This window comes from Episyrphus balteatus, chromosome 1 (assembly GCF_945859705.1).
Source record: "Episyrphus balteatus chromosome 1, idEpiBalt1.1, whole genome shotgun sequence".
NCBI lineage: Eukaryota > Metazoa > Arthropoda > Insecta > Diptera > Syrphidae > Episyrphus > Episyrphus balteatus.
Window position 1 is genome coordinate 60505671 of NC_079134.1, and position 27435 is coordinate 60533105.

Below are 27435 nucleotides of genomic sequence, written 5' to 3' on the forward strand. Positions count from 1 at the left end.
TTTGTATTTAACATATAAATTGCCTAGCCCCGACTGCGTTTTATTTTTCCAGTTAAGCCCGGTGGTAATAAAAAACACAGAAACACAATCACGCTTTGCCGTCGATTTTGACAACTGCCAAAAGTTCAACCATACGAAACCTGTGTAACCTCACGGCTCACGCAATGACGTTTTTTCTACGTACGCTTTTTTTGACAAACGTAAGGAAACGTAAGAAAGCGAGCAAAAGTTCAACCAGACTGAACTTTTGCTCGCTTTCTGACATTTATCAGACATAGTTACAGTCACCCACATAATTATTGGGCCAAATGTGAATAAAAAAAATAAATTATTACAATACTAGGTGTGTTTTTTTGTTTCTCTATATAGATTTTGCGCAAAAAAACGACATCCAGATATTTTAAATAAAAACAATTAACGTATTAAAAACAAAAATAATTTAGTGATGTTGTAGACTGAGTTTTATTGATTGTTCTGTTTAAAAAACAATTTATTTTGATTGGTTTTGTTTTTATAACTATAGGATTAAAGAATAAACAAATTTCTATGCATTTTTTAAACACATTAATATCCCAGCAAACGCAGAACTACAGAAAAAACCGGTGAAATATGTACGTAAAAGAAGTACTTCTTTTCCACTGAAAAAAGATAGGAGCTCGGGAAAAAACTCAGTTATATACTTTCTGTATATAAGAATACGTGAAGCAGCAATCTCTTTCTCGCATGCAAGATGAAATAAATTTCCCCTCCATTAAAAGTACAGAAAAGTGTATTTCAAAAGTACATCAGCGAAGCACATCTGGAAGTGCTTCTGATGTACGTTTGCCAGTACTTTTTTAGCTACGGAATAATCACTGAAACTTCGAATCTGGAAGTAAGTAATTATGTGGTGAAATTTGTACGTAAAAGAAGTAGTTAGTTCCTAGTGAATCTAAACCTTTTGAAATTACACATGAAATTACAAATAAACTCTGAAGTTGAAACTTTGGTTAGAGATTTAGATTTATTCAGTAGAATTATATAATATCAAAACATACGTCTTGTGTGACACTTTACTTAAGACCACTATGAGAAATGTTGGCGTTGAATTTCTCTAAAATCATATCCACACAACTGTTGAGGGGAACAAAATGCATGCCTCGCAATGTGTTTGTAATACGAACGTGCACATCTTGATTGTCACTCGAACGGACTGCATCCAATACTGTGGCGAGCAAGGAGTCTCTGACGTCATTTTTATACCCGATATAGAATTGTTGAATGTTGTTTTTGTCTAGGATTAGAGCGAACACATCAACAAGTGGTCGGAGGGTGCAGACCTGAGAAAAAAAAATAATACTATCAGCTTCACAAAGCGCAGAAGGGAATCTTATTAACTTACACTACAAGTCTGTGGAATGTGGATCACACTCAAGTATTGTAGTCTCTATTAAACATAAGATTCATTTCACTCGTTCTGGATAGCGTGGAGGAACCTTTTGAACTGTAAACTCAGTCATTGATGAATGGAATTGATCTCCAGTACTCCACTAGAAGACGGAAAAATCAACAACTATATAGTTTATCAATTTTAAAATAAACATACCTTTATTTTCCAAATCAATTGGTGGTGGTTTTTGTGTCATTTTTTTATGATTTTTGTTTCTAAATGCACAAGGCTGAGGCTGTGCATTTTAATGGTGGAAATGGTGGTAGATTGTTTTTTTAGAAAATTGTTTTCACAAATAACATTGAGAAGATTGTTTATTTTTTTTAAGTTAAATTGTTCTATTTCCCTTCAAGCAAGAAAACGGAGTCCAGAAAAGACAGTCCGACCTCCGACCGAGAAAAGCGGGGTTGCACTCACACACTTGCAACTTTTTTTGTATGAACACAAAGTCTAAGAGAATCGTGGTGAAAACTGAGAAAAGGAAAAAAAAGTAGACAGACATAGCCAACAAGAGCAAAAGCGTCATTTTGTTATTTTTTGTTGAAGTGTTTAGTCGCGTCGTGTCTCGTGTCGTTGTTAATAAAATATAAGTGTAATTATAAACAATTATATCAAACTATTAACAATATGGAAACAAAAAAAGGTATGTTGTATACATCGCTCAAAGTGTTTGGATTAAAATGATGTGTTTCTGTTTGTGTTGTAGATGTAATCTCTAATGATGAAGAAAAAGGCAGAAGGTGAAACATGCGATTGGGCATCTAAAGAAACACCAACAACAGCAGCAACAACAAATAAAATAAAATGAAAAAAATGTACTCTATTTTAAATTGTATATATTGTGAAAATTTCGTTTGCCAAAATTAAATAAAAAAAAACAGTTTCAGTGAAAAAAAAAAAAAAATCTAGTTCTTTTTTTGGTCGCAAATGCGAAACGTCATCCCTTTTTTATTCCTCTTTCTGGTAGGTTTTCGCTGCTCCGACTCAGGTCTGCCTTCGGCTCCGTTTTCTCGGAATGGAGATTTTCACCACACCAATACATATGCAATCGACTTCGCGGTGATTATAATTTCCATACTAATTTGAGCCGCCTTCGGACCAGTTTCTGATCCGAAGTCGGACTCAGCTCCGCCTCAGGCGGAGCGGATTCGGACCGAGGTCGGACCTGTTTGCTTGAAGGGTTATCTATCAAACGGAGCACAGAAATGTTTTTTTTTTCTTAACTAATATGTTGTTGTGGCTATCAAGGTAGCTAGAAAATATAAAATGCATTTTTCCACATTTAAATTAAGATAAAGACTTGGCCCAATAATTTTGTAAGTGACTTTGTTTTTTTTTTATTTGAAAGCAGATTTTATGTTTCAATCAGCTGTTCGAAGTCAAAGTGACAGGAGCGCGCTTTGACCCTTCAAGCAAACGAGTCCGACCTCGGTCCGAATCGGCTCCGCCTCAGGCAGAGCTGAGTCCGACTTCGGCTCAGAATCGGGTCCGAATGCGGCTCAAATTAGTATGGAAATTATAATCACCGCGAAGTCGATTGCATATGTATTGGTGTGGTGAAAATCTCCATTTCTAGAAAACGGAGCCGAAGTCGGAATGAATGACGTCCGGCATTGGAATGGAAAAAAATGACGCTTGACATTTGGAAACATTTGCAAACAAAACGAACACGAATTATTTTCTTTTTCTTAAATTTTTTTATTGTTTTTTTTTTTTTTTTAACACAAAATTTTATTTTATTGTTTTCGTTGATACAGCTGCTGGAGAATTTGCATCCTTGAAGAATATTGTAGCTGCTGTGCTTTGTGGGAAGTTTGGGTTAGGGTGAAAATTCTCAGCTAGCGTCTCATTATTGAACTCCTTGAAAAACAACAAATTGATAAATTATTAATTATAAAATGGCAGAAGCACGTTAAGCAATTCATACCTTTTTTTGAAATAAAATTTTCCATATTAATAAAACAATGTATTTAGTTTTAGAACGACGCACGATCCGACCTAATAAATAATATTGCTTTTTTCTTCTACAGACTAATGCCCGTCGTACACTACTAGTGCACAACTAGTTCAACCAACTTCTTATTCAACTCATCAATTGGATAAGCAATTTTATAACCTCGTACACTAGTGCACAAACTCACGTTCTCGGCTAAAATTTAGCGCGAACAGCGTACCAGGCTTGAGCAACAAAACTAGATGTAAAACTGAATAAAACGCGTTGTGGGCCTCCTACACCTAGTTGATCAACTCCATCAATTGTTGAACACCCTGGTTTATCAACTTCATCAATTGTTGGATACCCTCGTACACCTAGTTGACCAACTCATTCAATTGTTGAACAGCCTCGTACACCTGTTGATAAACTTGTTGGATTTTGGGGAAAAAAACCGTTCCTCGAGTTTATCAACTGCGTTCTCGAGGTAGTATCGTCGCCCGAGAGTTGTTTTGTCGTAAACGCCAAAATGGACTTTTTTAAACTGGATATGTAGTAATAGGTTTTATAACGTTCTCTTTTCATTTCTGTTATCAGATTTGTCCTATCGTTTACCGTTACTGAGATAATTAGTGTGCATTTTGTCGTATATCCACAAAATAAGCATTGGATTAGCGTTGGTTTGTCGTAAGCGCCAACTTTTGGCGTTTACGACAAAAATTCTATGTATTTTTCAGCTTTTTTTTCTTCAGTATTGGTTTGTCGTACGTCGTACAAAACCGATACGGTAGAAAATTTCGAAAGAAATTTTAAAATTGTTTTTTCTTACATGTTTGTATATATCCGAAATAGAATGTAAACAGATATAATATACCTACTAGAAAAGTATTTATTGAAAATAAGGACTTCATGTGCTATAGGGACAACGACTTTAAAAACTATGGGCTGCATTAAGCTCTGCGCTACTTGAGGTTTTGCTTTATTCCTAGAGGTGCAAGGAAGAAAAAAGTGCATTTCAGAGACATCTCAAATGTTGTGTTTAATTAATGGTTCTTGTCGTTTGTTCCTGCCGCAAGTATCTTGACCTCATCCTCGGTCGCAAGAACCGATCTGACACAATATGGAAGTGGGTGTGGCTCATAAATATGTACACTTGTTGATCTTCTATCAAAAACACAAGATCAACAAGTCGACCGTCGGTCGCGGGCGCCACTTCGTTCAAGCGCGCTGTCTTGAAAGAAGTGAAAAAAGGTTGCGGTTTTATTGTTTTATTTTTGTACACTTATTGATCTTGTCGCTTCGTTCACGAGCGCTGTCTTCAACGAAGTGAAGTGAAAAAAAGGTCGCTGTTTTATTGTTTTATTGCTCTTGTATCGATCACACAAGATCAACAAGTCGACTGTAGTCATGGGCGCCTCGCCGTGGCGCCTCTTTGTTCACGCGCGCTGTCGTGAACGAAGCGAAAAAGGGTTGCTGTGAGTTTTGTTATTGCACCCGCTCGCAAAAACACCTGCTGGTCGAAAATTATTTTTTTAAGGCGCCATTGTTCTTCGCGAAAAAAAGGTCGCTGTTTTATTGTTTTATTGCTGTACACTTATTGATCTTGTATCGAGCACAAAAGAACAACAAGTCGACCGTCGGTCGCGGGCGGCGCTTCGTTCTAGCGCGCTGTCTTGAAGTGAAAAAAGGTCGCGGTTTTATTGTTTTATTTGTTGTTTCTTTCATGTTTCATAGTCATAGAATGGCTTTTAGTTTTTGTTAAAAAAAAATTTTTTTAATTTTTTTTTTCCATGTTTATGGTCATATTTATTGTTTTATTCTTTGTTTTTAATCTATTTATTTTACTACTATGTAATAAGAAACTATTTTTTAAATGTTTAATTAATAAATAAAAACGAACTGTGAAATTTGAAAATTTACTTTTTTATTTGTCTTGGTATTGGAATGTCGTACGTGCGCCTACTTTGTCGTACGTGTATGGGATGGAAAAAAAGTTGATTTTGGTGGCGTTTACGACAAACTGATTTTGGGTAAAAACCCCGATAATTTGAAAGCCAAACTAGATGTGACAATTTTGACAACATAAATATAAAGAAGATATCGCACAAAATATTCTATTAAAAATTGAAAAAAATCTATCGGCCAGTTTTTTTTTTATAGAAGCTCAAACCTTAAAATGCGATTTCCCAAAATTCCAAAATTGGCGTATACGACAAAACAATTCTCAGGCGACGAGTTGCTGAACGATAGACGAGTTTATACCCTCGTACACATAATCAAAAGTTGCTTGTTGGACAACGCGTTGAATATAATTGGTGTCGGCAGCTTTTCAAATATGTAATTTTTACTTCTGTTGCACACGCACACGTCCACGCACAATGCACAACTGTGTCGCATGTACTGGCTCTAATGCTTGGAATAGTAAAAATGATTAAAAAAATTTTAATTCAAATAATTGAACTTTTTTTTTAATTCAAAAAATTATTTTTTTAAAATTAGAATTACTAAAACGTTTCTGTACAAAAATTTTCATTCACATCGGTGGTGTCGCTTAGGAGAAAGTCAGACATCAAGAAAACGGTTCTATGGCAAGTACCTTTAATACCTGTCCAAAACTTTGATTTGTATGTATTTCAAAAGTACGATAAAAATTGATCAACTCGAACAACGCACTCACATTTCGTCGCATCCAACGCAACGCACAACATATAGCTCCGCATTTACAACAACAAACGCTAAAAAAAAATTATGAAGTTGGCCAACGAGTTGGAACAACAAAGTGCATTATCGGAAAAATGTTGCTCAACGCGTTCATTGAGGATTTCCAACGAGCAACTCGAGCTCGTACACTACTCGTGTACTTTATGAGAAACTCGTTGAGCAACGTTCTCCAACTCGTTCGTTGAATATAATTGAGGACACCGTACACTATAGTTACGGTGACCATATTTCTGGAAGCAAAACCCAGGATAAATACAAAATTTGTTGGATCGTTTTGAAAATATTGATTTCCAAAAATAATTTAAATTTTTTTAAATGAGTTTTCATAATTTCTCCTTGTTTTGATATGAAGATTTCCTAAACGATTTAATGGGAGCGTTTTTGTTGCAATCATTTAAGTCATTTACGAAAGAAATCAAGAAAATGGTTTTATAATAATGTCTGTTCATAACTTTAAAAAATATATTTTTTTATTCAAATCGATTGAGCTGTTTTTTTAAATTTTAATTTTATTTTAAATGATTTTGAAATTGTATGGTCTTTAACACAACTTTTAACATTTCCTTAAAAGCTTTGAAACTTATCTGGGTTCTTTGCTCTTTTATATGTTGTTCTTTATTCGAAAACATTTTACCTGGTGTAGCAACCTGACAAACAGAAGCTGGAACTAAATAATTGACGAACATTTTAAAAAAACTAAGCCTACGAAAATTTTCATACAAAACCAGCACACAATTTTGCTTTTCGTTGCACAATACGCAGCTTAGGTAACGAAATTCTTACCTGTGCTAGAATATATGGCGATTTTTCAATCGTTTGTCACTCCCATATACACTGCCGGTCACTTGAATACGTCCACATTTTAGTTCATCTTATTTTTAGCCTGGCTTGGTATTTATTGCAATGGTACATCTTTTTTACATACGTAACGAGAGAACATCTTTATGCGCTTAGCTTAGGAGAAAAAAAAATTGTCTTGGGACCTACCGTTCTTCTCACACGGTAGCTAGACAAAATCTATTCATAAAAACAAGTATATTTTTTGACTCATCTGAATAGACTCAAAAGCAAAAATGTTAATAAATGATGAGTTGCATGGGTCAGTTGGACTCAAAATTGTGTCTGTCAATAAATCTGATTGTCTATAACCTATAAGGACGAAAACGACTCGAAAAAAATCATTAGGCGCGGGAAAAATGGCGAAAATAAAAGAAGTCTTTGAATTAGGCCGAAATCAACGATGCATTGGGACAAAAATTAACACAAGTTAAAATTTAGTATGCAGTTATTCGCGCAATATCCAAGGGTATAGAAACAACATTTACAATCGAAGTTGCTTAGCCACAACATTGGCCGATAGATGTGCAATGATCTGAACAGCATGACTTCGCGCTAAAAATTAAGCTGAAAACCGGTATGAAATGCAGTTTAACGACGGCAAAACGGGTTGTCAGAAGTGGTAAACATTTGAGAAGAACAAATCTTCGCAAAAACTACCACTTTACAAACCACGAAAAGAAACTCGCCTCCAATAGTAAAAAAAACTGTGTTAGAAATTGCAGATCGAAAGTTTTGTAGAAAAAAATAGCTTGGACTCAATAACACTCCCTTCACAGTTATGCAGACAACTTAAAATAATCCTTCTCTCTACGAAGGTCATACAAATAGATATTTAGACCTCAGGGTTAACTTAATTCATTTTTTTCCTTTGTAAAATCACCGGTTGGAAATTCGACTTTCACGACATGTTTTTTTTTTTTTTACTATTGGAGGCGAGTTTCTTTTATAATTTATAAGATTTTGTATCTTACTGAGTATAATTATACAATAAAAGAACTATGAACTATGAACTATGAAATACGAGACACTTATACGTCCCGGGTTTCTTAAATAAAAACCCGGGAAAAGCTGCAGAAATACGGTACAGTCCCGGGTAAACCGGGACGGATGGTCACCGTAACTATAGTTGAATGTGTTGATATCGAAATTGATGCGTTGACAGCTTAGTGTACGACGGGCATTCCATCGTTGTGTCTTACATTATTTATGAACATTAATCATACATTTTTCATCGTTGGTTTCGGTGTGATAAGATTAATCTTAATTTTCATTAAACATTTGGAAACAAACATAATTCTGTGGACCTCAAAAGATCCATAGGAGGCCCCCACATTTACTAAAAGGGCCACAAACATAATTCTGTTGACTTCGAAAGATCCAAAGGAGGCCTACATTGACTAAAGGGCCACAAACATAATTCTGTGGACGTCGAAAGATTAATGGGAGACCTGCATTGACTAAAGGGCCACAAAAATAATTCTGTGGACCTCGAAAGATCCAAAGGAGGCCCCCTACATTTTCTAAAAGGGCCACAAACATAATTCTGTGGACTTCAAAAGATCCATAGGAGGCCCCTTATATTTACTAAAAGGGCCACAAACATAATTCTGTGGACCTCAAAAGATCCATAGGAGGCCCCTTACATTGACTTCGAAAGATCCATAGGAGGCCTTCATATACTAAAAGGGCCACAAAAATAATTTAGTGAACCTCGAAAGATCCATAGGAGACCCCTACATTTTCTAAAAGGGCCACAAACATAATTCTGTTGACTTCAAAAGATCCATAGGAGGCCCCCTACATTTTCTAAAAGGGCAACAAACATAATTATGTGGACTTTAAAAGATCCATAGTAAACCTGCATTGACTAAAGGGCCACAAACATAATTCTGTGGACCTCAAAAGATCCATAGGAGGCCCCTACATTTACTAAAAGGGCCACAAACATAATTCTGTTGACTTAGAAAGATCCATAGGAGGCCTACATTTACTAAAAAGGCCACAAACATAATTATGTTGATTTCGATAGATCCATAGGAGGTCCCTTCCATTTACTAAAAGGGCCACAAACATAATTCTGTTGACTTAGAAAGATCCATAGGAGTTCTTCATTTACTAAAAGGGCCACAAAAATAATTCTGTGGACCTCGAAAGATCCATAGGAGGCCCCCTACATTTTTTAAAAGGGCCACAAACATAATTCCGTGGACTTCAAAAGATCCATAAGAGGCCCCTTATATTTACTAAAAGGGCCACAAACATAATTCTGTGGACCTCAAAAGATCCATAGGAGGCCCCCTACATTTACTAAAAGGGCCACAAACATAATTTTGTGGAACTCTAAAGATCCATAGGAGGCCTTCATATACTAAAAGGGCCACAAAAATAATTTTGTGGACCTCGAAAGGTCCAGAGGAGGCCCCTACATTTTCTAAAAGGGCCACAAACATAATTCTGTGGACTTCAAAAGATCCATAGTAAACCTGCATTGACTAAAGGGCCACAAACATAATTGTGTGGACCTCGAAAGATCCATAGGAGGCCCCCTACATTTACTAAAAGGGCCACAAATATAATTCTGTTGGCTTCGAAGATCCATATGAGGCCTACATTGATTAAAGGGCCTCAAACATAATTCTGTGGACGTTATATGTCATTTGAACTTCACATAATTTTCAGAAAAAGAAAACATAGCAATGATTTGTATATTTTTTTTTTCATTGAAGAATTTTTTTTTTTTGAATTACATTTGCAATTAAGTGAACAATTTGAAATCAACTAAAAAAAAAATAACGTATAATATATGATCAAATAAATAAACTAATAAGAAATGTGGAGATTTTTTCCTGATATAATTTTCTGATTTGTATATATAATATGACATCGAGAACTATCGCTCACGTTTTTGCTTTTTTTTCGTTATTTTCGAAACAGGTGGAGTTATTTTATTCCATTTTTAGTAGTTATTTGGACACAAACCTAGCAAAACTATAATGGGTAAGAAAATGTTTTATAAATAGGAATCTATGTAAGGTTGCATAAAGGCCACATAAAACTTTATGTATTGTATAACTATGCAGCCGTTTAGAGCTGTTTATTGAAATCTAATAAATAAGGCTGATAGTGTTTTATAAATTTATTCTTATGAAGAAAACAATAACGAACAAAAATGTTGTTCAAAAGATTGCCAGAAAACTCATAGATTTTATGATATTTAGGAAAACCCGCACTTTTGACAGTTTTTATCATAAGTATTAACGGAGTTATTAACATTAACATGAGTAAAGGCATACCAAAGTAAGCGTTTTCTTAAATCATCGCTAAAGTGTATCAACTTTGCAGATAGAGAGGTACTGTAGAATAATTTTTTTCTAAGAATATACCCAAGAATCATCCCTCAAAGTCTTCTTATCTCATCCCGGGACACCCTGTATTATGTTGAAAATAGGGCTGCTTGTATTGTTTTGCCTTCTAGTTATATATTAACCAATATTAAAAAAAAAAAATTAAACAAAACCTCAATTCAAAATATTTTATTTAGTAATATTTCGTACTTTTTATCAAATTTCCGAAGTTTATAAGAAGTCTAATAACATAAAAAATAGGTTTAAATTTGATAAGAATCAGTTAGTTTTAATCATTCTACAGGGTGTCCCAAAAGTAATGGATCAAACGAAATATATTGATAGGCCAACCTTAGGGCTCTCAGAATTTGGTAGCTTGTTCATCCCAAATCCTTACAGTTTTCGATTTAATGCAGTTTTTGTGAAATTTCGAAAAGTCCCGACTTTGCAACAGTATTTTGCTTCCTCCGCCCATAATTGAGTTTTGTTTTTTACAATTCTTCCACAAAAACATTGCCTAATAATAAAAAATAACTAATTAATCAAAATATTTTTTATTTCATACGCCATTTTGCTGCAAATTAATTAACAGTTCTATGTTTTATAAAAAATCAATTTCTTACTTTTATTTCAGAGCAAGACCCTGAAAAAAATTTGTATGGTGTGGCACTGAATTATTATTTTGAAAACTTGCGGTTTTTAAAACTCTATTAAAGTTTCCAAAGTTGAAGTTAGAACTAAAGATATTACAGTTTAAAAGCAACAAAATAAGACTTTTCAAAGAAAAATAACAAAGAAAAATAAACACATTTTCTCGACTGTTGTTTCTTTATTTCTTTTTGAATAAAAACCTCGATTTTTGTTTGTTATTTTGCTCTGAAAACCTCTATTTTTTGAATTCAAACCTTAATATCTTTCGTTCTAATTTCAACTTTGGAAATTTTAATACAGTTTTGAAAACTGCAATAACATCGCAAGTTTTCAAAATAATAATCCAGTGTCACACCATACAAAATTTTTTCAGGGTCTTGCTCTGAAATAAAAGTAAGAAATTGATTTTTTATAAAACATAGAACTGTTAATTAATTTGCAGCAAAATGGCGTATGAAATAAAAAATATTTTGATTAATTAGTTATTTCTTATTATTATGCATTGTTTTTGTGGAAGAATTGTAAAAAACAAAAATCAATTATGAGCGAAGGAAGCAAAATACTGTTGCAAAGTCGGGATTTTTCGAAATTTCACAAAAACTGCATTAAATCTAAAACTGTAAGGATTTGGGATGAACAAGTTACCGAATTCTGAGAGCCCTAATGTTGGCCTATCAATATATTTCGTTTGATCCATTACTTTTGGGACACCCTGTATTAAAAAAAAATAACATAATGATTAAACATCTCAGCCAACTAAATATTGATTAGGTAATCTTTTTTCCTTTGAAATTAATTATTTAAAATAGTATATTAGTATAACAAATTTGAAAGTTTTATTTTTGTTACTATTCAATGTCTTTTTTCAATCCGTACACAAAAACAGCAATGATGTTGCAGGATACTTAGGTTTTGTTCCAAAATAAGATTACCATCAATCGAATCAAGTTTAGTGCAGCAACCAAAAAATATAAAACTCTGAAGAAATAAAAAATATATGCATTGAACAAAACCATCAGCTTTTTTTAAAGATGTTTACAAAAAATACCTTTTTAAGTTAACGGGGGCGAATGAGACCAGTGTTGGTTACATTTTTTTTTATAGAGATGGTAAATATTTGCCTTTCATTTCGAAAAAAAGCTAAATCATACATACAAAGATCCACGCGTGTTCATCTTTAATTATTTTTAACTAACTCTGATAGAGAAAACTGAAAATATATACTTTTTTCCCAAAAAAAAAAAAAAAATGAAAAACTATCATAACGAAAGTAAACAAAATTAGGAAAAGTAACGAAAATTAAAATTCGTTCCAGAATTAATATTTAAAATATTATGGATCTCAGTGTATAGTTAAATTTTCTTCTTGGGAAAAAAATATAATAAATATTGGATTAAAACTTTGAAATACAGCCATAGATCAAGTAATTCTTGAGTTATTATTTAACTCTTGAATCTGATTCGTGGTTGTAACATAAATACACTATTAAATAATGAGCGAAGCTTTCGAAACGCTTTTTAGTAACGACGTCTATCGCGACTATTTGATCTTCGGTGGCCATTAGAACGATCTCTTTCACGTTGACGTTCATTTTCCTTTTCTCTCTCCCGCTCTCTTTCGCGTTCCCTTTCACGATCTTTTTCTTTTTCGAGTTCTCTTTGCCTAATGCGTTCTTGATGTTCAGCAACGCGTCTTAACCGGAATGCTTCTTTTTCGGCTATCTAGAATAATGGGTTAGTAATATTAATTATAATTTGCAAAGCATTTCTCAATTACCTGTTCAGGCGTTAAAGGAAGCCAATATATGCATGGAGTTGTTTTCGTTTTTCTAAACAAATCATCGAGTAGTCGAAGTGGGGGATCGTTTACCTTCTTCTTTATTTTTCTTGCTGTAATTAATTTATAATGTACAAAGATTTTTAATTGCAAAATCAAACGTATACAATGCCACTTAAAAAGAATAATAAAATTTAAATAAGATCTAGTTTATGTAAATATAGAAATTTTTCGTCAATAAAAGCTAAGAAACGGGGATACGAATTGGATACGAATATTTTGAAGGGTACTCAAAATGTCACCAACATAATACGACATCTATCCATCAAACCTGTTATCTACTACTCACTTCTCTTTGAATTTAAAGAGGTAGTTCAGTAGTTGACGTATTCGCAAGAACAAGATGACAAGTATATACTGGATTGTTTGCCACCCTTTATTTTTATTTTATTCGTTAAACTTAATTTTAAAAATTATTTTTTGAATTTCTGGTGCGAAATAATTATTAGGTAACCATACTTGTCATCTTTTTAAATTAAATTATCAATTACACAATCGGACCTTTGTTCTTCTACAGATTTTTCGCGGTTGGACCATCAATTTTCATGGTAAGCCTTGATGTTGCCCATTTCTGCCTGCGTCAAGGGGTTTTCACACCTTTTTTAAAAATAACAGAAACATTTTACTTATAAAATGTTCATAATGGGTTTAATTCATTTTCCAACTGTTTTGCTTACTTTTGGTTACATTTGATCTCGCTAAACCACACTTTTAATGTGAAAATCAGCTGTGCCTTTATAATTATTTCGCACCAAAATTCAAAAAATAATTTTTAAAACTAAGTTTAACGAATTAAATAAAAATAAAGGGTGGCAAACAATCCAGTATATACTTGTCATCTTGTTCGTGCAAGGAGTAAAAATTAAATATCCTTTATATGGTTTAAAAACGAATAAAATCGACTGCCTTTATAATGATTTTGGTGGGTGTATTCGAACACACGATGCGCTGGGAAAAGTTCTAAACAGTTATGGTAACAACAGGCTGCCCAAGTTCCTCGCAAATAAAATAACTTAAAAGCGGATATACTGGTTCCAGAGTTGGGAAACCAACATTGGACAAGCGAACTATGTATGTTGAAAACCTACAAGACTTTGTTTCCAACAGAAATCTCTTCAATAGTACTATTACTCCAGCCAAAGCGTCGGAAAAAAGGGCCTCACCTGGCGCAGAGAGGCACTGTCAGTTTTTATTTCATGGATCGATAGGGTTATATTAAAAATGCTAAAACCCAATTTCTCACCACCTGATTATTCTTTTTAGCGGAGTTATTCATAAAAATGCATTTTTTGGGATATTTTACTTCTAAGCTAATATATTTGCTCCAGATTGTCGTAGACCAAAAAATAAACATACATTCTCTTCCTTATAATATTTTCTATCGTTGTATGTAATTTCATTGTATTTGAGTGAGTAAATACATATAAAATGGCAGCCATTTAAAGTCAAATTCTTGTTGTTAAAAAACACATTTTTGTCATTATTTCGAAAAAAGCTTATATCATGATTGACATTTTTCTAATCTATTTTGTAGCCCTGTTCATGTCCTGCATTTTACATGTTTTTCGTTGGGCATTTGGAACTTTTTTAAAAAATTAATTTCTCGGCTCATGTGGGTCGTAGAGAGCTAATTTTTTTTTTTAAATTGTAGATAAAGCACTACAACAGTACATTATTTTTTTAGCCAATACTTGCACCGTTTACAAAATAATAAGGCAAGAGTTTGCTAAACAAAAAAACGTCTTTGACTTAATATTACTTATTTTTTATTTGTTTCAACAAAAATAATGTGCACCAAATCGATAGAAAATGTTGTAACAAACAATTAATAGCTTTATTTTTTGTCGTAGGACACTCAGAAGCCGAGTTATTACCAAAAAACGATATTTTTATGTGTTTTCGCACCGGTTTTGCATGCGTTCATTTATCAATTGCTCGGCCATCTTTGGTGATAAAGAGCTGATTTTTTCTGTAAAATGCAGGACATGAATAGGGCTACAAAATAGATTAGAAAAATGTCAATCATGATATAAGCTTTTTTCGAAATAATGACAAAAATGTGTTTTTTAACAACAAGAATGGCTGTTATTTTGTATTTACTCACTCAAATACAATGAAATTACATATAACGATAGAAAATGTTATAAGGAAGAGAATGTTTGTTTATTTTTTGGTCTACGACAATCTGGAGCAAAGATATTAGCTTAGAAGTAAAATATCCCAAAAAATGCATTTTTGCTAATAACTCCACTGATAAGAATGATCAGGTGGTGAGAAATTGGGTTTAAGCCTTTTAAATATACCCCTATCGATCCATGAAATAAAAACTGACAGTGCCTCTCCGCGCAAGGTCAAATGACGCTTTGACTGGAGTATATTGGCGAAATAACGGAAGAAATTGTTAGTGATGACAAAAACCAAGCATTACAAAGAGCACAACTTACAAGATCTCATTGCTTATACCATCTACTTAATTTTGAAGCTGGTATGGAGTATGTTTGCGATGATAAAAATTTCCCCATGATCAGATTGATTTTCATAGCAAGAGCAGGCCTAATAAACCTAAACGGTACGACAAGGATTATACGAGAAAATTCGAACTGTTCCCTCTGCATCATGCAGGAAGAAGAATCCATTCTGCATTTTATTAACTAAGTTATTTGATCGCGGCAGAGGACTTAAAAGTCATTGTTGAATATCTATTATTGTTTTTAATATTTATTATTTTTTAAATATTTGTTACAATTAATATTTACTGAGCAAATATTGTACATAAAACTTAAAAAATTGTAAATTTGTATTAAACAAAACTGAAAAATGAATAAAAAACCTTACTGCTACTACTAGTACTGCTACTACAACTAATATCGGGTTTTATATTCTAAAAGGTAAATAATATGTTGGGAATCTTCGTTGCTAAAATACTGCTAACATCGGTTTTGCATTGACTCGATTAAGTCTGGACATTTCTCTGCAGGAATCAAACACCAAGGTTATTTTCATTCTTTCTAACAAAATGTCCAAATTTGAAAATTTTTCGAAGATGTTCTTCATTTTGACGTCATCATATCTATTCAACTAATTGCTATTTTCTAAGATCCGCGGTATGCTTTGGGTCATTATCTTGTTGAAATGACCAAATTACTTCTATAAATCTTCTTCGGCCCACGGTAGCATTATGATCTTCTTTACCTTATTGTTCAGGTTACCATCAACACGATGAATTAGTTCAACGTCATTCCCAAAACACAGATAGACCTAACACTTTGATGGTAGAAAGGAACAATTGCCCAGTGAAGCAAAATGGTTACTTTCATTGGGAGAAAAGTTAACTTTGATACAGAAAAAGAGAAAGATCAAAATCACAAAGATCAGAACATAAAAGAAAACTTTGAAATACACCGAATGAGAAGTTTATTCTTAAAACATAGCAAACTAAGGTATTCCTATCCAGATCCACACAGAAAGCCAACAACGAGCAAAAATTTAACAAACTTCTTGAAGATAAGAACACCTACAAAACGATTAGAGTAGATCTAACAACAAAATTACAATCAACAAATTAAACGCTTGTAAACGAACTCTTCAAAAATGAATATAATTGATCGGTGGCTTAAAAATTAATTGAACCGCTCAGCTTTAATAACACCGAGATTATACGAACTTCCAGAGATCCCCAAACCCGGTCTACTATTAAGTTCAATATAACCGTCCATAAATGTTCCCTGATTTAGTCTGTCGAAACACATTTGAACAATTGTTGTAAAGTACATCATCAAATATAATATCAAAAACCAAAAAAGTTTTGTTGTTTACCTATATGAAACAATGGGACGATATAAAAAATCACACAAAAATACTTATACATAAGTTTCTTAAACTTCTGGATTTTTGTGTACGGGACATCAACGGGGCATATCGTTATTTATTGAATGCAATGCAATGAATATTGGTCTCTCCTATTAGGAAAATGATGATAAGAACTATTTTATGAAATGCACTATTTACCTCAGAAACTGTGAATGCGTGGATATGCTTTATGCCTTTTACTCCTTAGATCTTTAAAGATACAACTAGTTTGATTGATTGACATTAGAAAGAACAGAAAGATGGGGGAAATAATTGTTTGCACAGTGGATTGAGGTTAAGGTCGTTACTACTATTAAGGGGTAATAACACCTTGTAAATCACGAAATCGAGCGTCATTATCATCACCGTATGAAACAAAGAAGAAATAATATTTTCTTTTGGTGTTTGTTCGCCCATCGGGCGACCAACTAACTCCTACAGTTTTTAACCGATTGGGCTGAAATTTTGTGTGGAGCTTAAAAATACTAGTGAAGTACGTAGGATTTTTTTAAATATTAAAATTTAACGATTTTATGGTCTTTTTTTCAACGAATATTGTTTTTGGAATGAAATATTTTTTTTAAACTAATACAATTTCTTTATAAACTAATTCAAAAAATCGTACTTCACTAGAGAATAGTATTTGTAAGCTCCACACAAAATTTCAGCCCAATCGGTTAAAAACTGTAGGAGTTAGTTGGTCGCCCGATGGGAGCACAGGATTTTACTATCATCCTGAACTACACCGCCATTTAAAAAATTTCACATCATTAAAAAATTTAACATAAGGCTATTCTGTTTTTTATTAATATACTTAATTAAACTAAACAAACACCAAAAGAAAATAATATTTCTTCTTTGTTTTATACGGTGATGAAAATGACGCTCGATTTCATGGTTTACAAGGTGTTATTACCCCTTAAGTTCAGTTTAATTAAAAAAAAATTTTTTTAATTATTTTCTACAAGAATATGTAAAAAAAATTGCTAAAAAGTCAATTAATAAAAAAATTGATTTTTTTAATAGAAGCTTGATGTAAAAATGGAAAATTGAGAAGTGGAGGACCTTCCCATTAATATAAAGAGCTCATATTTGGTGTGTATATTCTAGGTGTCTAGCAATCGATTTTTCGGAGGACAAAATTTTTTTGACCCATCCTAATATATATATTTGTAGTACATACCGGGTGAAACACTTAAACTGCTACGCCGTTCACGATCCAAAGATCTCCGTTTCCGATCACGATCTCTTTCACTGCGATCGGTTCTTATGCTTTCCTTATCAGCGCGAACGTTATGAATTACTCTTTCACCCCGTTCCCCGATACGCAATTTGTCCTTTTTTTTTGGCCCGTCTGCTTCCATCTCTGGTTCCTCTCTTTTGCCAACATCCCACTCACGAACTGGTCTACCTACCTGAATCTATATCTTATTATTAGCTGAAATTTTATTTCTTAACCATACCTTCTTTTCTTCGAAATCAAAACGATCCCGGTCCCATCCTGTTCCCACAACACGATTTTCCCGACCGATCTCTTGCCCATAAATAGGTCCAGATTCTTGTGAGGATGCCATTGCCTTCTCCATTTCAGCGGCCGTCCCAAAGTCCACATTAAGACACTTCGGATTGGATGTTGGCCATCGGACTCCATGAAGAGCATGTCGTGTTTCAATCGCCTCACTTAATTTCGGTAACATAGTTAAATCAATTATAATTTTCTAATTAAAACAACTTACTCTTCAGTTTCATACTGAATGAAACATTTAGATTTGATCTTATCAATCCAAAACCGATTTTCAACTATTTTACCGGTTCGGGCCAGTAATCCCTTCAGCTGTAATACTGTAAAGGGGCGAACTAGATTCGTTATGTACAAAATAGAGCTTGTTTCATTTTTAGTAGGGATAAAGGGCAAATGCTCGTCCTTGTCACTCATAATCGAAAACTTTCGAATTGGATTCTCGTAAGTTTTTGTTCGTTCCCTGTCAAAAACGGTTGGCTTTTCAGTTTTTGGTTTGATAGGAATAGGAGATGCCTCCCCTTCTTCTCGTTCTGATTCAACTTCTTCCACATCTGACGACGACTCCAACTTGACATCGCACAATGGCACTGGCTGTACATCCGAAATTAAATTCTTAAGAGAATCGGTTGATATAGCAAGAATTTGAGAATTTGAGTCAGAAGTCCTTTTTGATAGCCACCTGCGTTTCCTAGTATTTTTTGTTTTCTCAATCAATGGCGCTGACAGCTTTTCTGGAATATTACTGAATTCATCGTTCTCATCGTTTTCTTGTTTTTCTTTTTTTCTCAAAATTATCAGATCCTTCCGTTCCTTGCTACGACTTTTCTTTGTCTCGCTGACATTAGTTGTGGTTTCTGTTATTTCTTGCGATTTATTTTTTTCTTGTTCTTTTCCCGTTTCATTGCAATCGCTTTCACCATCTTCTTTATTTGTTTTTTCTCCCTCATGCATATCTTGTGCAACATTAATTTCTAACATATGTTGATCATTTTTTGAAACCACATTTTCTTTTGGTAAAACTTCAGTGGATTCTTCTGGGTTAGTTGGTGTAGCCATTTCCTCTCTAGAGTTTCTATTTACTTTAGTATTATCTTCCTTATAAAGTTCGTGATTGTGAAACTCTTTTTCTTTTTCGGAGCTCTGCTTCCGAATTTCATTTTGAATAGTTTCATTACTTTGTATTGGCACTTCTTCTATCACCTGTGAAAGAAAGATTGTTTCCTGAATTAATTGAATGATAAAGTCTATTTAATATTAGTGATTTTCGAAAACTATATTTCAGTTAAAAAAAGTTTGTGACCACAAGCAATAACCGCTTTCGTCGAGTTGTGAAACAAAGGACTGAATATTCTTATGATTCCTTCTATTTTAAAGTTTACATTTTTCTAGTTTTAACTAGGAAAAAACGTTAGATTAAAACTACCTTCGGCGAATTGAAAAAAGAAAAAAAAAAAAAAAAAAAATAAGCATTATAGTGAAAACATCTCTGTAGCCAGAGAATTACCAACGTTTGTTTTTTATCTTTTTTAAAAACAAAAATAAAACGTCGTTTTTGAATGCATTTTGGCACATTTAACACGTATCTTGACTAGCTTTTGATTTAATAATAAGAATGAGAAAAGCAAAACAATTAAACTTACAGTCCGCGTAATTATTTTGAATGATGTGCAATTCTCGATCTCATAAAAATAATTTCTAACAGTTAAATTTTATATAGGTAAAGTTAATGGTTATTTATTAAGTATGTTATGTTTTTTTTTTTTAAGCCAAGAGTATCCATCTTATAAATAAGATTGGACTCTATTAATCCTAACACTAGAATGAGGTTATTGAAAACGAGATTAGTTAAAAAAAAACTTTTAAATATACTATTAATTGTTAATATTTCATATACTTATGATCTTACGTGTATCATTTGTACTAGTTTTGTTTTTTAATGTATTAAATTATTTTCACACTGCACTCCATTTGGTAAGTTATTGAAATAGGTAATGCCATCATAGAAGATTGAACTTTGGGTACTATATGTTGGTAGCATATCTCAAACTATGTATAAGGCTGGACTACTGAAACTTCCACAAAGCCATCCGATAAATAATCCGGTAACATACCATTTCTTATTTTAAAAATACAAATCATAGCGTCAAATGTCAATTTCTGTTTCACATTCATCCAACATAAGCATTCAAGCAAAACACGAATTGGAGTATATACATTCATTCTTAAAATTGAATCATTTATTTGCAAAACATGATAAGTCCATGATTTTTAATTCTTCAGGAGAAGAAAAAAACGTTCCATTTTTTTTTGATATGCGTAACAAAATGTATAAAAAATATATTCTGTAGGACTCTTGCCTAGCTACAAAACACCGTTTCGTTTTTAATTTTTGGAGCGATAGTTCAAAAGATAAAAAATAAAAACGCTTTTGGAGTTATCATACTTTGAAAATAAACAGATGTGAAATTAGTTTTAAAATGGATATACAATTTTGCTTTTAGCCCCAGTCTATCAAACAATTGTATTAGAGACTAAAATACAATGTCAGGACTACTTATTTAACTTTAAAGTAGCTTTAAACTTAAGATTTTCAATCATTAGTCGAATATAGCATTTACACAAAAAGAATCTGTTGTTTATTTTCAAAAGATGATAAGTCCGGGACTTATTCTGTTTTTGATACTGAAAAAATATTTCGCGTAGCTGTAAAATCGGATATAGATGGAGTAGATACTTCATATTTTGAAGACAGACGTGGTTATCCCTGGAGTACAAATTTAGTCAAAAAAACGAATTTTGAAAAAAAGTGGACTTATCATGTTTTGAAAATAAATGGTTCAATTATTGTCATACCCTTATTTTGTAGTCTTTGAAGTCTTTGTTTCACGTCTAAATTCAAACCATATAATAAGGTGGAACAATAAATTGAAGTGTGGCAAAATTATCGCGTTATAAATGAGAATCGCAGCCTTGAATGTAAAGTCCTTACGTAGTCTGCTTAGAAAATAAATTTTCTTTGAGATTATTGCACATAGACTAAATTAGACTATCATCCGCAAAAAGTTTCATACTGCAATATTTCAAACATTTTTTAAAGTCATTTATATACAAAAGAAACAAGAACACTCCCAAAAGAGAACCTAGAGGCACTCCCAAATTGTTTACTTTTGCATCTGATGTTACACCATTCAAACTAGTTCTTTGACTTTTATTGGTAAGATAAGATTCAAACCATTTCTATTCACGATGACACACACCATATAAACGTAATTTGCTCAGTAATATTTGCCTATCAATCGTTTCAAACGCTCTTTTCAAATCAAGAAACACAGCCACTATCGAATGTTCACAATCAATATTCCTTTTCCAGTTCCACACAACACAATTAATCGCCGTTTTACATGAGTGTCCTGTCCACTTCTAAATCCAGATTGTTCCTGTATCAACAGTTTATTACATTTTAAATAATTTTGAAACTGTTCTGCAACAAATTTTTCTAATATTTTTTCACACAATAGCAACATATTGATAGGTTTGAATTCTTCACACTTGTTCGTATTATTCACTTTTTCAACTGGGATAATCAATGATTCTTTCCAACTTTCAGGAATTGTACCGGACCGATAATTTCAATCGACTGGAGATTCATAACTTTTGTTTAGCTTACACATATCTTTCTTGTTATTTAATTTATTTATTAAAGTGTAAAGAGATCTTTCATTACAAAAACTGAAAGTAAAAACAGAAATTATACTTATATTAGGTGGGACAAAGGGAATATATGGTATCGAGGCATTTATTTCACGAATACTATCAACAAAGTAATTATTAAACTTATTCGCTATTTCACTGGATTGAATTGTAATTTCATCACCAAAACGTACAAACTCAATGTTAACACTTCACAACATTTATTAAGTTTTTCACTGAAAGTATATGACATATCATTCAAGTCATTTTAAAAAAATACATTTTGAAAACCTTCATCGTTAAGACAGGAATCAAAACGTTCTTTTGTGTATCGTAAAACCTTATACTCGCTTCTTTTATTTTCTGGTTTCTTTTTAATTTGCACTTCAATAGTAATAGTTTCATGATCCGTAATTTTATCAACTGCATGTATTTGACTCTGTTTGACGCGTATTTAACTCTTGACTTTAGATCATTATTAGTAATCACGTAGTCTATTAAATTTTCTGGTAGGTTGTCTGGTTCTGACACAGACCTTGATCAGTTAGAATTTCTAATATTTTCTCTGCGTAACGATCTTTCGCAAAAAGGTCAATATTGAAATCACCCACCATTAAAATATTATCTTTACTTTTAATTGAACGTAAACACCAATCCAAAAAAATGTAAGAAAGTCAGTCTTTGAAGTACTAGGGGATCTATAAAACACTTTTACCATCCATTTCTCATCATTCATCCACATCCACGATTATACGCTTATAGACTTCACACTCATTATCAAACGCACTGTGATTTGTTTTCAAATTTAATTTAAGTTATTCGTTCATTCACCCACCACATTTAGCACACAACTTACTCTCAGCTTTGCAATCCTGATTGTTCTGATTAAATCCCAAACATATAAAACATCTCTTAACATAAAATGATTCTTTCACTAAACATTTATCCCATCCAACACTTAGTTTACCAGCTTTCATCACATCATTAAAACTCTTGCTATCCAACTCAATCACTGCAGTATAAGAATTTTTATTTGTTTTTTTCCACATGGCTTTACACACTAAGTTAACATCTTTCAAAATTTCTGTTGAAATATTTCATTGAATCACTGTATTAACTTAATCATAATTAAAGTCAACACAATACTCCCTCTCTTAATTCTAATATTACTTATGTACCTATTTACTTTACTTTGTACGCCCAACTTATCATTATCTTTAATCTCTATCATTCTGTTCTGTTGCTTTCAATACTTAACACATTAAACATTAACATTGAATTATAACCCCGGTTTGCGTTTTATTTCTGCAACAAATTATGGGTCCAAGTTTGCGAAATTAAAGTATTCACAGTTAAGAGCTTAAAGTAATTTTTTTTTGTTCGTTTTTCGAAGAAAATAATTTAAGTCTGTCGAATTAAGGTAGTTGGCCTATTTTTCTATTTTTTTTTTCTTTAAATCGGGATGAAGATTTTTTTTAATTTGTTGAGAAGCAAAATTATAAAATAAAAGGATGAGTTCCCTATATCAAATTGAAAAGCTGAACGGCGATAATTATACGACATGGATAATTCAAATGAAGAGCGTTCTGGTCCATGCGGATTTGTGGTCATTTGTTGATTAGTCAAATAAATTGCCTGAGCAGCCTAAAGAAGAAGAAAAAGCAGCATGGACGATGAGTGATGGGAAGGCGCTAGCAATTTTACTGAGTGTAAATTCATCTGAGCTGATACATGTAAAACACTGTAAGAAGTCTAAGGAGGCATGGGATAAATTTTCTGAAATGTATCAGCCTAAAGGTCCACCTCGAATGGTGAGTTTGTTTAAACAAAAAATGCATGCCAAGAGGACAGATGGTCTGTAGTAGAAAAATTGCATGAAATCCAATGTGTTATGCCTAATGAGTTGCTGAGTATTATTTAGCTATGTAGTTTGCCTGATACATATGAAAATTTTACTGTCGCCATCGAGAGCCGAGATAGCTTACCAACTCTTGTTAACCTAAAAATTAAATTGCTGGAGGAGGAGCATAGGCGTCGTAAAAAGGGAACTAGTGGTGTAGAAAATCATCAGGTTTTTAATGTGAATTCGAATCACAAAAATTTTAGTCATAATAGAAATCGAAATCGTTCGAGAAATAAGGGAAAATGCTATGGATGTGGGCAGAGGGGCCATTTTGCTTCGGACTGTCGTCAGAAGAAAAATCATTTATCAACTGCATCTTTTGGATTATTTTCAACAAATTGTGATAGTAAAAAAGTTCTTAAATCTCACAAATGGTGCCTAGATAGTGGGGCAACCTCACACATGTGTTGTGACAGAAGGTTTTTTGGGAGTTTAAGCTTTGACAGTAATGAAACGGTTCATCTAACGAATGACAAATCCATTTTGGCTAGCGGGATAGGTAAAGTTAACTTGAAGTCATCCTATGGAAACAGACCGAATTACTCAACTGTAGACTAAATTTATAATTTAACTTGCCTCATAAAGCTGCAATTAAACCAGAAGAAAAAACTTAATGCATATTTTATAGACCTAAAAGCAGTATTTGATAACATTAATAGAGATGCATTGTTTTATAAATTAACACTTCTAGGAATGTCTTCAAAAATGGTCTCAATTATTAAAGCTCTCTATAACAACAATAGCGCAATTGTTTGGAATGGAACTGGAGCCAGTAGTTTTTTCCCTATCAATCAGTTAAACAAGGATGCGTTCTTAGTGCTCTATTGTTCATCCTTTTTTTAAATGACCTAGGATCCGTACTACCAGGGGGAATAACAATTGAAGATGTATCAATCAAAGTGTTAATGTATGCAGATGATATTGTTCTACTCTCTGATACCCCCGCCGCCTTACAAACAATTAATGAAATCTCCTTGTCAATCAAGATAAGTCGGAAATAGTGATTTTTAGAAACGGTGGCCGTCGTGCAGTTGGAGACAAATGGTTTTTTAAGAATGAGGAAATCAAAATCGCCAATAAATTCAAATAGCTCGGTGCTATACTTACGTACAACATGTCTTGGTCAGAACATTTCCTGCAATCTTCAAAATACAAAATATATGAAGCTGTTTCAAGATCAGTTATGAACTACTGTGCACAAATCTGGGCTATACTGAGCATACTGAAATAGAAAAAACTGCAACGTTTTTTTTGTAAAAAGATGTTTCTTTCTGCCAAATAACACACCCAACTATGCAATCAATATAGAATTGCACTTCCGATACATTCAAAAAATATACACTCTTCCTGAGAACAGATTAACACGTTAACTGTCAAATATTATCATAAGGAAACAAATATTTTGGGCAAGTGAATGGTCCACAATCTTCAATCAAGTTGGAATTGTTTTCAATTGGTCTGCAAGTCTGAGTGGAGTAAAATGCATAGAGAAGTTTGCTCTAAATTTAGAGAAAAACACAAAACGAGCTACACAATCACAATTTCACGACGAGTACTGCAATCTTAAATACATGGAAGTTCCAAATTATTTCAATGATCAGAACTCACGGGAGATGATTAGTTTAGTTTTAAGGTATCGATGTGGACTGGTCAATCTTAATGCACGAGCATTCAACAGAGAATCTGTAGGCATTTGTACAATCTGTAATCTCGATGAAGCAGAAAATACATACCATTTTGTAGGAGTCTGTCCCATATTCAAGAAAGAAGTTTCTAGGCAGTGAGCATCTTAATCGTGATCATTTTCTTAATATGGACAAAATTATACCAATCTCTACAACTTTCTTAGAAACGCACTACGTTATCGAAATTTAATCATAAATGAGAGTTCATAAAAAAATCGCTAAGCTAAAACTAATTATACAAATTTATTATTATTATTATTATTATTATTATTATTATTATTATTATTATTATTATTATTATTATTATTATTATTATTATTATTATTATTATTATTATTATTATTATTATTATTATTATTATTATTATTATTATTATTATTATTATTATTATTATTATTATTATTATTATTATTATTATTATTATTATTATTATTATTATTATTATTATTAAAACTTTATTAACAATTAAATAAATTACATTGTCAATAATTATATATATAGCTGGAGCTGCTTGGGCTTTCAGCTAGTTAAACAAAAGATAAGTTTTATAAAAGGTTTTCTAAATTTAGTGCTGACATAATCATATATACATTATTTACATTATCGAATGTTACTATGGTTAAAAGGTTAGATAAGTTTGTATGAGCAATGGATTCGCTTATTAAACTGACTTGTTTGCAAGATATAAGATGACTTATGGTTAGCGTATGGTTTTCATCGCAAAGGTGGCAGAGCGGGGGCGTATCGTTGGTAAAGAGGTGTTTGTGGGTAATGTTGGTGTGTCCCATTCGGAGTCTTATATAAATTTTTATTTTCTTATGTGATATGTCTCCAGGGTAGGTGACTTTTTCAGCATTAGGGTTAAATTTGGTGTAAATGTGTTGATACACTTAGGAGCAAAAAAACGGAATCAAATAAATTCTTATATTAAAAACAAAAATTGCAATGGATAAAATATTTTTTCTTCAAAGTCTCATGGTCTCATTTTAAAGCTTGAATTTTTTACTTTGAATTGTTGGGAAAAATATAAAAATGCATACGATAGTATTAGCGCTATCTTCCAATAAATTGCACTTAATTTTTGTTTAAATGTTAATTTTCAAGATACTGTCTGTTTCAAATTGCAGTCTTTTTTTCCTTACGATAGTACTAGCGTTATTTGTCAGTAAATTGCACTTCATTTTTTTAATGTTAAATTTTCCAGAGGAGGTACACTCTGTTTTAATTTCAGTCTTTTTTCCTCACATAATTCATTTATGTTGATGGGATCTTTATAAAGTGTACAGATTTTTAAGTTCATTTACTTAAAGCTTTAATTTCAAGCTTTTCAATGGTTCCATTAACATTCATGTGTGTCAACTATATCCTGTTCAATTATCGTTTTTACAAAACCCAGCTTGATTCCATTTTTTTGCTCCTAAGTGTAGTTTATCCAGTTTGTTTTTCTCTTGTATTTCCATGTCTTAAGTAGGTGTCTTTGAATGTCTTTTTTGTTGAAGGCGTAGAATGTGGTAAGAGGCTCTCTTAAAGCTGATTTTGCTTCAGCATCTGCAACTTCATTACCCTTAATTCCATGGTGTCCTGGAATCCATGCGATTTTAAGTTTTCCACACTTGGAGATGAGCTTGTCGCGGATAGATGCTACAATTTCACTAGTATTGTTGACGTTTTGTATGGCTTTTACGGAAGAAAGACTGTCTGTGAATATGATGGTGTTATTGTTTTTTCATTTGTCGATAGCAGTAAGGATAGCAAACGCTTCTGCTGTAAAGATCGATGTGAAAGCTGGGAGAAGACCTTTACTAACAGTTGTTAAGTCTTCTGCGACAACAGCGAATGATGTTCCATTATCCGTTTTTGAGGCATCAGTGAACATTAAGTTCCATCCTTTTTGTTTGTGATTTTCTGCCGTTTCAGCAAACATAGCTTTAAAAATTTCATTATTGGTTGCTGTGATTGTATATTTACTAAGATCTGTGTTTATAGAGTCGTTTGGTAAATTCCAAGGCGGGCAGGATAATGGCTTCAATTT

General features: G+C 32.7%; 1 protein-coding gene and 2 long non-coding RNA genes across 4 annotated transcripts in view; 1 reads left to right on the plus strand and 2 right to left on the minus strand.

Moving 5' to 3' along the window:
- Nucleotides 1–821: 821 nt before the first annotated feature.
- On the minus strand, nt 822–1828 carry LOC129907048 (uncharacterized). The gene is made up of 3 exons (XR_008770945.1): nt 1586–1828; nt 1382–1529; nt 822–1319 (listed from the first exon to the last, which is right to left on the minus strand). It is a non-coding gene; the product is annotated as an uncharacterized LOC129907048 (long non-coding RNA).
- A 1261-nt stretch (nt 1829–3089) lies between these two features.
- Nucleotides 3090–6566, plus strand: LOC129907050 (uncharacterized). Its single transcript, XR_008770946.1, has 2 exons — nt 3090–3395; nt 3460–6566. It is a non-coding gene; the product is annotated as an uncharacterized LOC129907050 (long non-coding RNA).
- A 3875-nt stretch (nt 6567–10441) lies between these two features.
- The window catches only part of LOC129907049 (apoptotic chromatin condensation inducer in the nucleus), a 117295-nt gene continuing 100301 nt past the window's right edge, over nt 10442–27435 (minus strand). Inside the window, exons 2-7 of one of the 2 annotated variants that reach the window (XM_055983089.1) lie at nt 18340–19325; nt 18067–18283; nt 17787–18018; nt 12695–12807; nt 11967–12639; nt 10442–11896 (exon numbers count right to left, since the gene is read on the minus strand). In XM_055983089.1, the coding sequence (XP_055839064.1) occupies nt 12436–12639; nt 12695–12807; nt 17787–18018; nt 18067–18283; nt 18340–19325 (1752 nt within the window). In that variant the 3' untranslated portion in view covers nt 10442–11896; nt 11967–12435. Of the gene's footprint in view, nt 11897–11966; nt 12640–12694; nt 12808–17786; nt 18025–18066; nt 18284–18339; nt 19326–27435 lie in introns of both variants that reach the window. The other variant, XM_055983088.1, reaches the window with a different exon arrangement.